The sequence below is a fragment of the Sturnira hondurensis genome, unplaced genomic scaffold (genome assembly GCF_014824575.4).
Source record: "Sturnira hondurensis isolate 20B ecotype Veracruz unplaced genomic scaffold, ASM1482457v3 Scaffold0003693, whole genome shotgun sequence".
Lineage (NCBI taxonomy): Eukaryota > Metazoa > Chordata > Mammalia > Chiroptera > Phyllostomidae > Sturnira > Sturnira hondurensis.
This window is the reverse complement of record NW_028076324.1, coordinates 9,252,300-9,265,578: the sequence shown is the minus strand read 5'-3', so window position 1 is coordinate 9,265,578 and position 13,279 is coordinate 9,252,300. Positions and strand designations below refer to the sequence as shown.

Here is a 13,279-nt window from a genome sequence, read left to right as displayed (position 1 = left end):
CCTCGGGGCAGTAAGCAGTGGCTTCCAGATAGTTCCTCTCTTTTTAGCAATTTCATTGAGATGTCATTCACACATCTCAGTCAGCCCACACAAACTGTGCAGTGAATGGTTCTTACTGTATTCACACAGTTGTATAACCTCTACCTTTCCCTAATTCCAGAACGTCCACATCACCCCAAAAAAGAGCTCAACCCTATTAGCAGTCAGTCCTCATTCCAACCCCTCAATCTCTTTTTAAAAACCACGAATGCACTTTGTTTCTGTGGCTTGGCTGTTCTAGACAATTCACATAAATGAATTGCATACAGTATGGCCTTTTGGGTCTGGCTTCTCTCACTGAGCATCATGTTTACAAGGTTCATCCATGTCGTAGTGAGTGTCAAAGCTTCCTTCCTTTTTATGGCTGAGTAATATTCCGGTGTGTGGGTGGACATATCTTGTGTATCCATTCACCTGTTGATGGACATCTGGGTTGTTTCTGCCAATGAAAAATCCTTAGACAACACTAAACTTTTTTTTAAATGAATTTTTGGGGTGACATTGGTTAACAAAATTATATAGGTTTCAGGTATAATTCCAGGTAGAATTCCATAATACAGCATCTGTATATAGTACTGTGTGTTCACCACCCCAAGCACCACTACACTCTGAGTGAAGGTATTAAGTGCTAAAAACCAAGGTCAGCAAATGAATTAGCCATGTTGTTTGAAATATATATTGCTGGATTTCACACAAATATTGTTTCCCCTGAGTTATTTTGATTGGGAATGAGTATTTGTCATTGGACCTTTTTGGTGACTGTTCTGTGATGGCCAACAGTTATTCGCCGATGCTGTAGCAACAACACGTTTGGCTCCTCTGTTTGGCTCCTCTGTCGGATACGCAGACAGGGTTTTGCTTTCACTGTCACGTTTGTTACTCTGCATGTCAGTCGTGTTTCGTCCCTCCTGCTAGTTTCATTTCCTGCCAGTGCTTTTGGGGACAAGGAGTGTTAAGACTCTGGGAGACCGAAACTCACTGCTGTCTAAATATAGCAGAGGGGGCCTATCCCTGTGTCCCCGAGACACCCCAGAGATGATCTCCCGTGTTACAACCCTTCCTTTCTTCTCCAGAGAAAAGTCGATCCTGACCTCCCCATCTCCATCAAGCTCAGCAACAGAGTCTGGAAGCTCCTGGAAGCGAGGAAGAGGAAGCAGAAGCAGCTGACCAGGAAGCGGCTGGAGGCGCTGCGGCGCTGGCACGCAGAGATGAGGCGCGGGGTCCCTTCCTCTCCCCCTGCTGACTACCCCCTGCCCAGAGGGCAGCTCTGAGAACCAAATGTCTCTTTGCTCACTCGCATATTCACTTGAGTTGGGGGGGACATCAGCTCTGTCTTCTAGGCCTCGGAACCCAGATGCTCATGAGCTGCATAGTTGGCAGGGGACGTGGCACTTGTGGGGATGTGGAGCATTTTAGAGCTAGCCAGCCCAGCCCCTGTGCACACGTCACTCTCTAGATCTGCTTCAGTCAGCACGGGTTACATAACAAATGAGGGATGGCATGGTCCTGACAACCAAGGGGCTGGCACTCTCAGGCCTGATTCACAGGGACACCCTGTTGTCCCCATGTCACCCAATCCCTGGTGTCCTCTCGCCTCCTGTGGCCCTGGGCCCCAATCTGCAGTCAGGTGTCTCCTGACTGCAAGGATGATTTGTCATTATCCTCCTTCACCCTCTAGAGCTGTTCCCAAGCACTTCATGACATGGTGTCCAGTTCACAGAAGATCCAAAGCAGCCTCTGAGCTGGGAGTGAGGCCTGGGGCAGGCTTGGGGGCGGTGGCCACTGCAGCTGGCTTCTCCCTCCCTAGCAGTTTCTCTGAGCCTGCGTCCTCCTGGCCTTGGAACCTTGGTCTCCCTGGCATATGGCAAGTGTTTGCACAGAAGCTCTTCATGGGCTCTTATGAGGTTCCACTCAGCTGCTGCAACTCTGTAGTGGTCCTGCAGCCTCAGCCTGGCTCAGCCCGAGGACCAGGCAGAGGGGCTACATGGCTGTTACATGCTGCTGGCTCCGATGCGACAAGCCCAGGGTCCTGCAGCTGCTGACAGCTCCTTATTTTCTTGCTTCCCACAGGCGCTATGATCTGTGCAGGAGGCAGCTGGAGGAGAAGCCACAGGCCCAGGATGAGCACCCGGGACACTCCCCATCGGACCAGCACTCTCCTCCCCTTGGGAGCAGGCCAGGGGCGCCTGCTGCCACACCTCTGGTAGGTGGTGGTCTTGCGCTGAAATGCCTCCCATGTCACTGGCACCATGGGGTGGGTGATTTTCTCACATTGTACTTGAAAGACCGGGATCTTCCAGGAATGAGGAGTAAGACTTTGTATCAAGACCCCTAACAGGTGCCCACTTCTCATTGCTGGTCACCAGTGGGAGCTCCCGGCCCTGGCCCCTCCACCCACCACAGCAGTCCCTTTAGTTTCCTGAGACCCAAGTTGTCACATTTCTCAGGGATCCTCAGGTGTTCGTCCGTCTGCACAGGCCGTGGTTGGATGGGAACCTCTGACCTGCACCTTGCTGGGGAGCAGGCCCACTGAGTTGGCAGAAAAACCTCTGACTTGGAAAATGTAAGGGTGTCACTACCCAGCCCCCTCAGCCCTGAGCTTCCTATAGCCCTCAGGAGGCCCTGGGGTCCTCACTGGGTCACCATCCGTGGGTACACGTCATTCCTCAGCCTGGCTCCACTCCTCGTGTCCTCCTGCGCCTGTGCTGCAGCTCTGCAGAGGTGACACTGCTCCTGTCCCCTGCCACTGGGTCCCCGGGGCCTCTTAGCCCACTGTAACGTGTGCACCTTTCCTTGCAGCCTACACAGAGGCCAGAATCCAGTGACGACCGCCACGTCTTGTGTAAGCACGCCACCATCTACCCCACAGAGGAGGAGCTCCTGGCTGTCCAGAGGGCTGTGTCCCACTCGGAGCGTGCCCTCAAGCTGGTGTCCGACACACTGGAGGAGGGCAAGTCCAGAAGTCCAGAACAGGAGGGCGGGGAGCACAGGTAATGGAGGTCATCGTCATTTCCCTAGGCCCAGAGGATGGCTTGGAGGAGGCAGGTGTTCTCACAGGATGTGGCTGCTGGGAGGGGTGGAGGCGGCTCCTCCTCTCACTGACTTTGAGCCCCTGCAGTAGCAGGGGCTTTCCAGGCCGTGGGTGGCGTGCTCACTGAGTCTAGTGTCAGGGCTGGAGCCCCGAGGTTCAAAGGGAGTTTTAGTCCCAGCTGGTGAGAGCTGCTGTTCCAATACCAGAATTTATTTTCTCACAAAAGGTGCACCAGGAAACATAGTTCATGAAACATGAGCCACCTCTGTTTGCTCATCTGCAGAACGGAGACAGTGTGATTCTACCCCGATCCCTCCACCTCACGGAGCGGAGGCTGCCACGTAGTGCTGTAGTGCCGGCCCGAGTCGTTGCTCAAGGCCCTGTGCTTACGGGGAGGCAGAAAAGCCCCTGGGCCCTGTGAGGAGTCACTACCCAACTGGAATAATTCCAGAGGTAGTTAGCTCTTCCACGTCCTTTCTCTCTGGGTGGCTTCTTTTTTATTTCCTTTTTTAATTTTCATTATGGCGAAATACAGCACGAAGTTGACCATCTTAACCATTCTGATGTGTATAGTCCAGTGGCACTAAGTACACTCACAAGGTTGTGCAACCATCGCCCACTGCTTATCCATTTCCAGAACTTGTGCATCATCTAAACAGAAATGTATCCTCATTAACGCCCCGCCCCTGCCCCAGCCTCAGGCACCGTCACTGCACTTCCTCTCTCTATGGCTTAGCCTGTTCTGGCCGTTTCATGTAAGTGGAATTATGCAGTATTTGTCCTTTTGTGTCTGGCTGATGCCACTTTAGTTTCTTTTCAGTATAGTGTTTGGTCCTAAGAAAAGAACATATACCACTGTGAGTTACAAAGTTTCACAATAAAATGACACGATTAAATGAACTAGCCCCTCAGCTTAAGCGTGCAAACTTCCCAATAGGCTGCATCTGCTTGGGAAAGTAAGCCTTCTTCACCCACCTGGAAGGGAAAACAAGGGTGCCAAGAAGACGTTTTTCTCAGCTCTCCCCTGGCACCCTCATGAATCCAAACCACAGGATTGCAAAGTCTGATGGGAGAAGTCTTTGAAAGATGGAGCCATTCCAGCTCTGAGGTTTACCTGGGGCTTTGTGCTTGCTCATGAGTGGGAAAGATGGTCTGGCCATGAGCCGTGACAGTGCCTGCAGGCTTACTCGCCGCAGCCTCTGAGCCTCTGAGCCTCGTGCAGAGGGGCCGATTGCATGGAAGCTACGCGGAGGCGTCTCACTGCAGACAGAAAGGGGTGCCACACCCTCAAAACCTGCATTCAGGTTTTCTGAACAGAAACCTTCCCCTCTCTTAATGCCTTGAAGTTCCCTCTAGTATTTTCCTTGTACACTTGTTTTTCTTTTTATTTGTTTTTTAACTTTTCATTTTGAAATAATTATGGACTCATAACAAAAGAGCACAGAGAGGGTCCACAGAACAGCCCCCAGCTCCCCACGTTGTGGACGTGGAAGCAGTCTTCACATGTGTCAGGGCAGGAAGTCAACATGCCTTTACATTATTTTTGAAAAACATGGAAGTGTGTTTTTTTTAAATTGCAACACAATAAACCATCCCGTGGGTGTTCCATTATTTATGGAACCATTGGAAAGAGCATTTTAATGTTTGGGTTTTAAAACCTTGAATATGGAAATCCTCTAGCATACACAAACGTGGGTGGAACAGTAAAATTACGATGAACATCATGTGAGCATTACTATACCACGACCAGCTCCCGCAATTGCACTTGATCTCTTGGCCCTTCCCCCCTGCCCGCTCCTTGGAGGTTAAAAGGAGATCCTATCAGACATCACAGTGTTTCTTTACTGAGTGTTTAGTGGGTACCTATCTCTAAGTATTAAGGATGTTTTATTTAACAAACTATAGTGCCATTATCATAAAAAAATCAACAGCCGTGGCTGGGGTGGCTCAGTGGATGGAGCACCGGCCTGTGAACTGAAAGGTTTCCAGTTCGGTTCCCCATCAGAGCACATGCCTGGCTTGCAGGCCAGGTCCCTGGTTGGGGAAGTAGGAGAGGCAACCGACTGATGTCTCTCTCACACATGGGTTTCTCTCCCTCTCTTCCTCCCTCTCTTCCCCTCTCTCTAAAAAAATTAACAGGAGCCCTGGCTAGTGTAGCTCAGTGGATTGAGCATGGGCCTGTGAACCAGATGATCGCGGTTCGATTCCCAGGCCAGGCACATGCCTGGGTTGTAGGCCAGTTCCCAGAAGGGGACACAAGAGAGGCAACCATACATTGATATTTCTCTCCCTCTCTCCTTCCCTTCCCCTCTAAAGATAAATAAATAAAATCTTTAGGAAAAAAATTAACAGGAATTCTTTAACACCATCTAATGTCCAGTCAGTGTTGAAATTCCCGGCCGCCCCGCAGACGCCACAATGTGCTTTCTTGGTGTCCTAGGGTTGGTGTTCCTGTTTTATGGGCTGTGTGAATTGGGGTTCAGATTGGCTGGCAGACTTCTGAGTCTGTGTATCTGCAGGTTCCCCCATCCTCTATTTTCTGCTTTCTCTGCCTTCATGAGTCTCGCTTGCAGACTCTGGTCCTTGCCCCCTAATCCAGATGTCCCTGCTCTGGATTTTTCCAGTGGCCTCCAGAGTCAGGTCCCCTCAGGCCTTGGGCTTTAGAGCTCTGTGGTCCCCAAATGGGTAAGAATATGTCAACATGGTTTTTATAAAAAGGTTATCTCCTGCCCTGGCCAGCCAGCTCAGTTAGTTGGAGCATTGTCCTAATGCGCCAGGGTTGTCAGTTCAGTCCCTGGTCAGGACACATACAGGAAGCAACCAATGAATGTATAAATAAGGGGAACAGCAAATTGATGTTTCTCTCTTCCCCCTTCCTCTCTCTCTCAAAAATCAATCAATAAAAAATGTTTAAAAAAAAGTTATCTCCTATCCTTAGAAATGTCACAAGTATTCTGTCCCTCTCTTCCTCCTTTCTCTTCAGGGAAAAAAAGTGATGGTTTCCCCCATTAAAAGATATAATAACAATGTATTGGTCCTCTTAGTTGTCAATGACATTCATCATTGCAAATATACAACTTAAGATGTACAAACATCTCTGGGATATGCCAGTGATAATGTATTATTATATGATAAAATGTTTTTAATGTAAAAAAAGTCCCAAAGAAAACAAAGTGGTGATTAGAGAATAACAGGAGAGGGGGCAGCTTCTGGAGCAGGGGCTGGGACATCTGTGTGGGCCCTCGTGTGAGGGCACCCACGCCCCAGTCCCGGGAACTCGGGCGGAGGGCTGAGCCTCTTGGGGCTGGAGGAAATAGGAAGGGGCTTGGGCCAAAGCGGTGATTTTCAACTGCTATGCTGCAAGAATTTGTCAAACGTGCAGAACATGGCTGTTTAGTCAGAACACTGACTTCTCCCTCAGTGTCAAATAAAGAAAAGACAGCAGCCAACATAGGGGTAGCCGCCTACCCGGTGGGGATGCCCTGTCTTGAACCATAAATACATATGAATAGGTCATACAACAGAGTTGCATCTGACTGGTCATGTCATGTAATAAGGTTGTATCTGATTGGTAATTTTTGGTACCAGAAATCCTTATATACAAGTGTAGGCACCTGATTTTTTTTAAAGTCACTTTGGAGCAAACAGAGTGATCAAAATTATACCTATTTTTGTCAGACTGGCCAAAAATTTTTTTGATGTGTCACAGAATTTTAATAATTAGTTCATGTGTGCCATGAGATGAAAAGGGTTGAGAATCGCTGGGCTAGAGCACACGGCCCAAGAGGCAGTGGTGGAAGAGGATGGCGGCAAGGAGGCCCGGTGGGTTGGGCTGGGCGTCGGGCCAGGGAGTGAACTTGGGTGTCCTTGTCCTGCAGAGGGCCAGGGCCAGGAGGTGAGGCGTGGGGCGGATGCACCGCAGAAAGCTGGCCCTGACCTGCAGAGGCAAGACTGCAGCAGGGGTCTCCCTTAGGGTGCCATGGCCTGAGTCCTCCAATGGGCTTGCTTGTAGAATGTCCAGGTTGGGGTGAAACAACTCCAGGGACAGCCTAGAAGATGCCCAAACCCACGGGCTGACCAGGGTGGCACCAACTGGCTGTGGACCAGGGGCCAGGGGGATGCCATCATTGGCCTTTTTCAGAATGCAAGTTAGCAGGAAGTAGTAACCACCAGCCCTTACTGACCACATATAATATACCCGTTGTGGTTCCCAGTGCTTTTCTCAAATATATCTTATGTCTCCTTTCGTCAAGTGCATTCTGAGAAATGGGGCTCAGAAAGGGCCCTTTCACAGATGAGGAAGCTGAGGCACAGAGGGCCCAGCAAGCTGCTGACAGCCCAGACCCAAGGCAGAGCCGCAGGCTCCCTTTTCCCTGACCCCTCTTCTCACACATGCGTTTTCGGGTTTGTCTCCACAGCGGTGCCAGCCCCTCTGCCCGGGTCCTGAAAGGCGTGGTGCGGGTCGGCCTCCTGGGGAAAGGCCTCCTCCTTCGGGGAGACAGGGATGTGCAGCTGACCCTGCTCTGCTCCCAGAAGCCCACCCGCGCCCTGCTGCAGAGGGTCACTGAGCAGCTGCCCCAGCAACTCCTGGTAAGGGCGGCTCCCTCCCAGAGGGGGGGGCGCAGTGGAACTGCCCGCCCTCCCTCCCTGACAGGGTTGACTTTGCTTCCACAGGATTTTAAGAAACAAGAGCCCTGGCTGGCATAGCTCAGTGGATTGAGCTCGGGCCTGAGAACCACACGGTCGCGGTTCGATTCCCAGTCAGGGCACATGCCTGGGTTGCAGGCCAGTTCCCAGCAGGGGACTCAGGAGAGGCAACCATACATTGATACTTCTCTCCTTCTCTCCTTCCCCTCCCCTCTGAAGATAAATAAATAAAATCTTTAAAAATAAAGAAACAAGAGAGGTTGTCATTATTAGATACAAACCAGTTGTTTGTTTTGTAAACAGTTGCAGGGAGAAAGAAGTGGGAACTTCGGAGTTCCTGCATGAAGTGAGTTCGGGGCAACCTGGGAAAATGTAAATGTCCCACCAGGAGAATGTGAACCCGCCGAACCCGCCGTTTAAAAGGCTTTGTGGTGAGAGGGCAGCACGGGAGAGGTGGTGCAGAGAGGAGGGAGCCTCACCAGCTGTGAGGCAAGATGGATTGTGGGAGATCAGCTGGGTTTTCTCGGAGAGCGTTTCTTCTGTTGTCATGGCGCTCTTCTCATGACGGCTAGGGAACAGTGAGACCATGTCACAGTTTAAGTTGATCATCTTGGTTAAAGCATTCGGTCCCCAGGGCGGTTTCTTCCTGATGGGTCTGGCCCTGTCCCTGTGAAAATTCTGGATTGTTCCTCCTACTACTGGCTTAGTGAGCTCAGGGCACAGACCCGGGCCACCCTCTTGCCCCGGTCAGGAGCAAACAAACGCAGAGCAAGCTAGCGCTAGTTTATGTCCTGAGAGGAAGTTAAAGCCTGATGCCAGGCAAGAGCACCAGGGAGGAGTGAGTCAGGTCCAGCAGGACAGGGGGAGGTGTGTGTCCCTCTGAGGACATTCGGGTTGTTTCCAGTGCTCTGCGTCACCACTGAGGCTACACAGAATAAGTAACCTTGCGCACACGCCACTCCACACGTGTGGGAGCTCATCCTAGGGCAGAGTCACGGGGTCGGAGGCATGAGCCTGCGGCTCCAGGTAAGTGTTGCCAGGTCAGCTTCCACCAGCAGTTTCTAAGATGCCTGGATTCGCCAGCCCAGCTGCGCCTCAGGCTTCGAGTTGGGTCCTTCTCACAGGTGATGATGGGACCTCATTATAGGTTTAATTTGCTTCTCTCTTACTGTGCGGGTCATCTGTGTCATTGTGAAAAAGGGACACTTCTGTTTCCTTTTCTTCCAACTGTCTCTTCTGTTAGTGGCTGTTTATTATTATTATTATTACTACTATCTGTTAAGGGCATTCTTTACATATGAAGGCACCTTATATGCCAGGTTTGTCACCTATATGTATTTGTTTTTTACATTTCTTAAAAGAATTATTAATTTTTGGAGAGGGGGAAGGGAAGGAGAAAGAGAGGGAGAGAAACTTCAATGTGTGGTTGCCTCTCATACGCCCCCTACTGGGGACCTAGCCCACAACCCAGGCATGTGCTCTGACTGGGAACCAAACTGGTGACCCTTTGGTGTACAACCTGCACTCAATCCACTGAGCTACACCAGCCAGGGCTTGAATTTTTATTTATTGATTTTAGAGAGAAGAAGGACAAGAAAGAGGGAGAAACATTGATTCGTTGTTCCACTTCTGTATGCATTCCTTGGTTGATTCTTAGATGTGCCCCAACCGGGAATTGAACCCACAACCTTGGTATACTGGGGTGATGCTCTAACCAAATGAGCTACTCAGCCAGTCCTGAATATAGGCATTTCTGTGTGTGTGTGCTTCTGGAAGGTGGGCCTATGTCTCAGTTCCATGGAGGCTCCAGACGTCTGGTACAGGGCCTGCAACTTGACATGTCCTTGCTGTCTGCACCTGTCTTTCAGCTGGAGTAAAATGGCCTTGTGTTGTGTTTGCACCCACAGATGGTGACAGAGGACAAGTACGAGGTCTCCTCTGACCTGGAAGCCAACATCATCATTTCATCTTGTGAGGAGCCCAGAATACGGGTCACTGTGTCTGTCACCTCGTCCCTAATGCGGGAGGACCCCTCCACGGATAGAGGTGCAGCCAGGCCCTTCGGTCCAGCCCCCCTCCATACATACTCCAGGGTCTTAGGGAAGCATCTGACTCTGCTCTGGGCAGGTGCAGAGGGTTGGGGGTGAGGCCTTCTGGCACTTTTGTTAGCCCTGGATGCCACTGGTCAGGTAAGAGCTGGGCCTGTAGCAGTGGAGGAGGAAAACTGGTGACAATGTCAGGTGGGCTCAGAACTGGGCTGTGTGTATGCTCCTGGGCCTTCCCTGTACAGCACCATGCCCCACCCTTGCCTCCAGGCTCGTGCAGACGCCTGCGCCCTACCTGAGGGAAACTGGCTGAGCCATGGGCCCAGAAGCTCACATTGTCCATCAGACCATGGCAGAGGCCACAGCAGAGGTCACAGCAGACCCTGCTGGTCCCGACACTGCTTGTGCGGGGTGTGGGGGGTCAGGGGGCATAAAGCATTTTGGCATTGCCTGAGAGAGTGGGAAGGGGTGCTGGGCCAGGCCAGAGGGCAGCAAGGGCCTCCACTCACCACCACACAGTGAAGGCCAGCCAACAGGGAGGCACCCTGTGGCTCACTGAGCCATGGAACCTTCTGGAAACCCCCGTAGGACGAGTTTTCAAATTCCATTAACTCATTCTTTTTTTTTTAAATAGAGGTTTTATTTATTTTTAGAGAGAGGGGAAGGGGTAGAAAGAGAGGGAGAGAAATATCCATGTGAGGGAGAAACATTGGTTGTCTCTCCTACATGCCCCAACCAGGAACTGAACCCACAACCCAGGCACGTACTGTGACTGGGAGTCGAACCAGCGACCTTTCCTCTGCAGACCAATAACCAACCGAGCCACATGTGTCAGGACTCCATTCATCCTTGAACTCCCTTCATGATTGCTGTCTGAGAGCCACCAACTACCAACATTTTTCTTTGAATCAGTTCATTTAACACACATTTTTAAAGAAGAGACCTTTGACTATTAATGGAAAGCCATTGTCAGTTGTTACAAATAGTTAGCTAAAAAAATCGATATGGGGGCGAAGAACAGCACCATTAAATTCTAGCTGAAGGCCTGGTTAGAGTTTGCTCAGACACACGGACAGTGGCGGTTGGGAGTGTTAGACAGTGTTGAACATCTGTGGCCGCTAGATGCAGGCCGACCGGAAAGGTTGAGAGACACAAACCCCCTTTGTGACGGTGACCACCAGGAACCTGTCAGCCTCACTCAGGGGTCCATACCCCAGCCTGGCGGTTGCTGGGAGGGTGGCTTCTAACCCCTCTTCAAAGACACACCCCTGCCACCATGGGAGGCACGAGATCCCTGGGGATATTTCTGGGTGAAAGCGAAACCTGAGACTCACCGTGCCACCCAAGGAAGCCAGGTGTCCTCGAATGAGATGAGAATATTCTTGAAGCACTGACAGTAAGAACGAAAAAACGGCTCTGCGTTTCTCTCAGACGCGGAGGCCTTTGTCATCAACGATGGGATGGGTTCAAATCGGACCCACTTCCTCCCTTTTAATTATACATTTGGAAGTTTCTGGAAATCTGGCTTAGTTCCTAGGTTTCCGTCTGCTCTGTAGTTTGCTAACCGAGGGAGCTGGTGCGGAAGGTGCTCTAATGCTTTCCTTGTGGGCACAAACTTCAGAGGAGGTGGGATTTTCACAGAGATGGTGGGATTTTCACAGAGATGGTTTCTCTAATCCTTGTAGTCCCCCAGAGGAAAGAAGATCTGGGAGGAAGCGTGTGTCTTCCAGATAAGTAAATGAGTTCTGGAGAACTGACAGGCATAGCCCATGTGGGCCAGGGAGGAAGTGAAGTGGGACAGGGCATTGCCCACACGCCCTTTTCTTCTAGAAGGAATGAAAGTGCCTGACCGGAGAGATGTCTTGGACCTGGATAAGTGTCTCCAGTCACTGGCCGCCCTCCGCCATGCCAAGTGGTTCCAGGTTAGGAGGCGTGGGATTGGGAGGGGGTTCACACGTGTCTGTCCTGTCTGATACGCCCTTAGCCACCTCCTTGGCTAGCTGTGTGGCTCATGCCCATCTGGGAGTGGAACCTGCCCGTAGCTACCTCCCTCCAGGCTGGCCAGCTGCGCTCCCTCGCCTCTACAGGACCCCTGCCTGGCCCAGCTCACCGTCCCCAAGGTCTGCCCTTGTTCCCTTGGCCTCACACACACCCATGTGCATGTAGCTTCCAGAGCTAATTGGTGCTTCTTCCCCCAAAGGCACGAGCCAGTGGCCTACATCCCTGTGTAATTGTCATCAGGATTTTTCGAGACCTCTGCCGGCGTGTGGCCCCCTGGGGAGCTCTGCCAGACTGGGTAAGGCAGCGCCCGACAGCCAGCCCTGCTCTGGGAGGCCCACGAGGGCCTTATTTCCTCCTGGGCAGGCGTTCCCCCTCCCAGCACTTGGCATTCCCAGAAAGGGCTGGCATCAGCCTGCGTGTGCAGGAGCAATAGATTATGGTAGGGTGTCTTGGGGTCTCTTGGCACTAGGAAGAGGCCTGCTCTGGATACAGCCTCACTTGTCCATATTTAAACCTTCCACCTCACAGACAGAACTAGGTAGCCTGCCAGTGTTGTGAAAAGAAACTCACACTGAGAGGAGATAGCGGAAAACATGAGAAGTTTATTATGTGCACGGGCCCAGAGGAGTCAGCCTCCAAATTCTGAGCCCTGAACAAAGGGTTCTTGGGGTTTATATAGTCTTCAGGGTCTTCCTGTCTACGTGGCAAAGCGGGATACAGAAGCGGAATGCAGAAGTTAGTTCTGGCTACGGGGCTTATCTTAGTCCTTGGGAACATCCTGTTACTTGCTTTCTTAAACAGCCGGCTAGCTCTTCCCCAGGGTGCTTGGGGGTCAGGTGAACAAAGGCTTTCCGTATCATCAGCACGAGGGTGCCAGGGAAAGGTGCGCTATCAGCACAGACAGCCCGGCCAGGTCAGGGGCCCACTGTCCACCCTGGCTCCACCCTGGTCTCTGGACCACCCCTACCTCCTCTGGAGGGGAGACTCCCTGCAGCTCTGACACCACATCCCCCTACCACCTGTAGGCCCCAGAGCCCATGGGGTGAGGGGAAGAGCAGAGAAGAGAGAGTGCAAGCTTTCCCCATGCCTCCTGAACATCCAGACTGCTGAGTTGTGAGACCCCTAGCCTCCACCGTCTCTGGGATCCCCCATCCTGTCTTTCTGTGGGATTACACCTTGTCCCTCGGTAGGTCTGCCTCAGAATGTTCCGCTCCTGTTTCACATACCCAACTGCCAACCCCCTGGCCAGGGCTGGGTGGAACAACCTGTAGGGGTTTTAGTTGTTCACGTTCTCAGGAAAGAGCCAGAGCCCCCTGAACTCTGGGAGCCATTTGCATTCTGTGCATAGCCTAATGCTGCCTGCCATCTCCTCCTGCTCCCAAAGCCAGGCCCCTGGGTCACCCTTGGCCTTATTCATGAGGGCCATCTCCAAAACCAAGGGTTCCAGTACCCACCAGGACCTCTGCCTCCTGCCCAGTGTCCAGGGGCCGTGGCTCTTAGCACCCCTGCACCGTGG

The 13,279-nt window shown here is 51.7% G+C and overlaps 1 protein-coding gene across 5 annotated transcripts in view; it reads left to right on the top strand.

Annotated features, from left to right (window-relative positions):
• Nucleotides 1–13,279, top strand: part of ZFR2 (zinc finger RNA binding protein 2) — a 40,627-nt gene that overhangs the window by 23,883 nt on the left and 3,465 nt on the right. For 4 of the 5 annotated variants that reach the window (XM_037042547.1, XM_037042543.1, XM_037042546.1 and 1 more), the window contains exons 10-16: nt 1,113–1,252; nt 2,110–2,242; nt 2,839–3,029; nt 7,489–7,660; nt 9,625–9,763; nt 11,593–11,684; nt 11,963–12,058. In XM_037042547.1, the coding sequence (XP_036898442.1) occupies nt 1,113–1,252; nt 2,110–2,242; nt 2,839–3,029; nt 7,489–7,660; nt 9,625–9,763; nt 11,593–11,684; nt 11,963–12,058 (963 nt within the window). The remainder of the gene's footprint in view (nt 1–1,112; nt 1,253–2,109; nt 2,243–2,838; nt 3,030–7,488; nt 7,661–9,624; nt 9,764–11,592; nt 11,685–11,962; nt 12,059–13,279) is intronic. The other variant, XM_037042544.1, reaches the window with a different exon arrangement.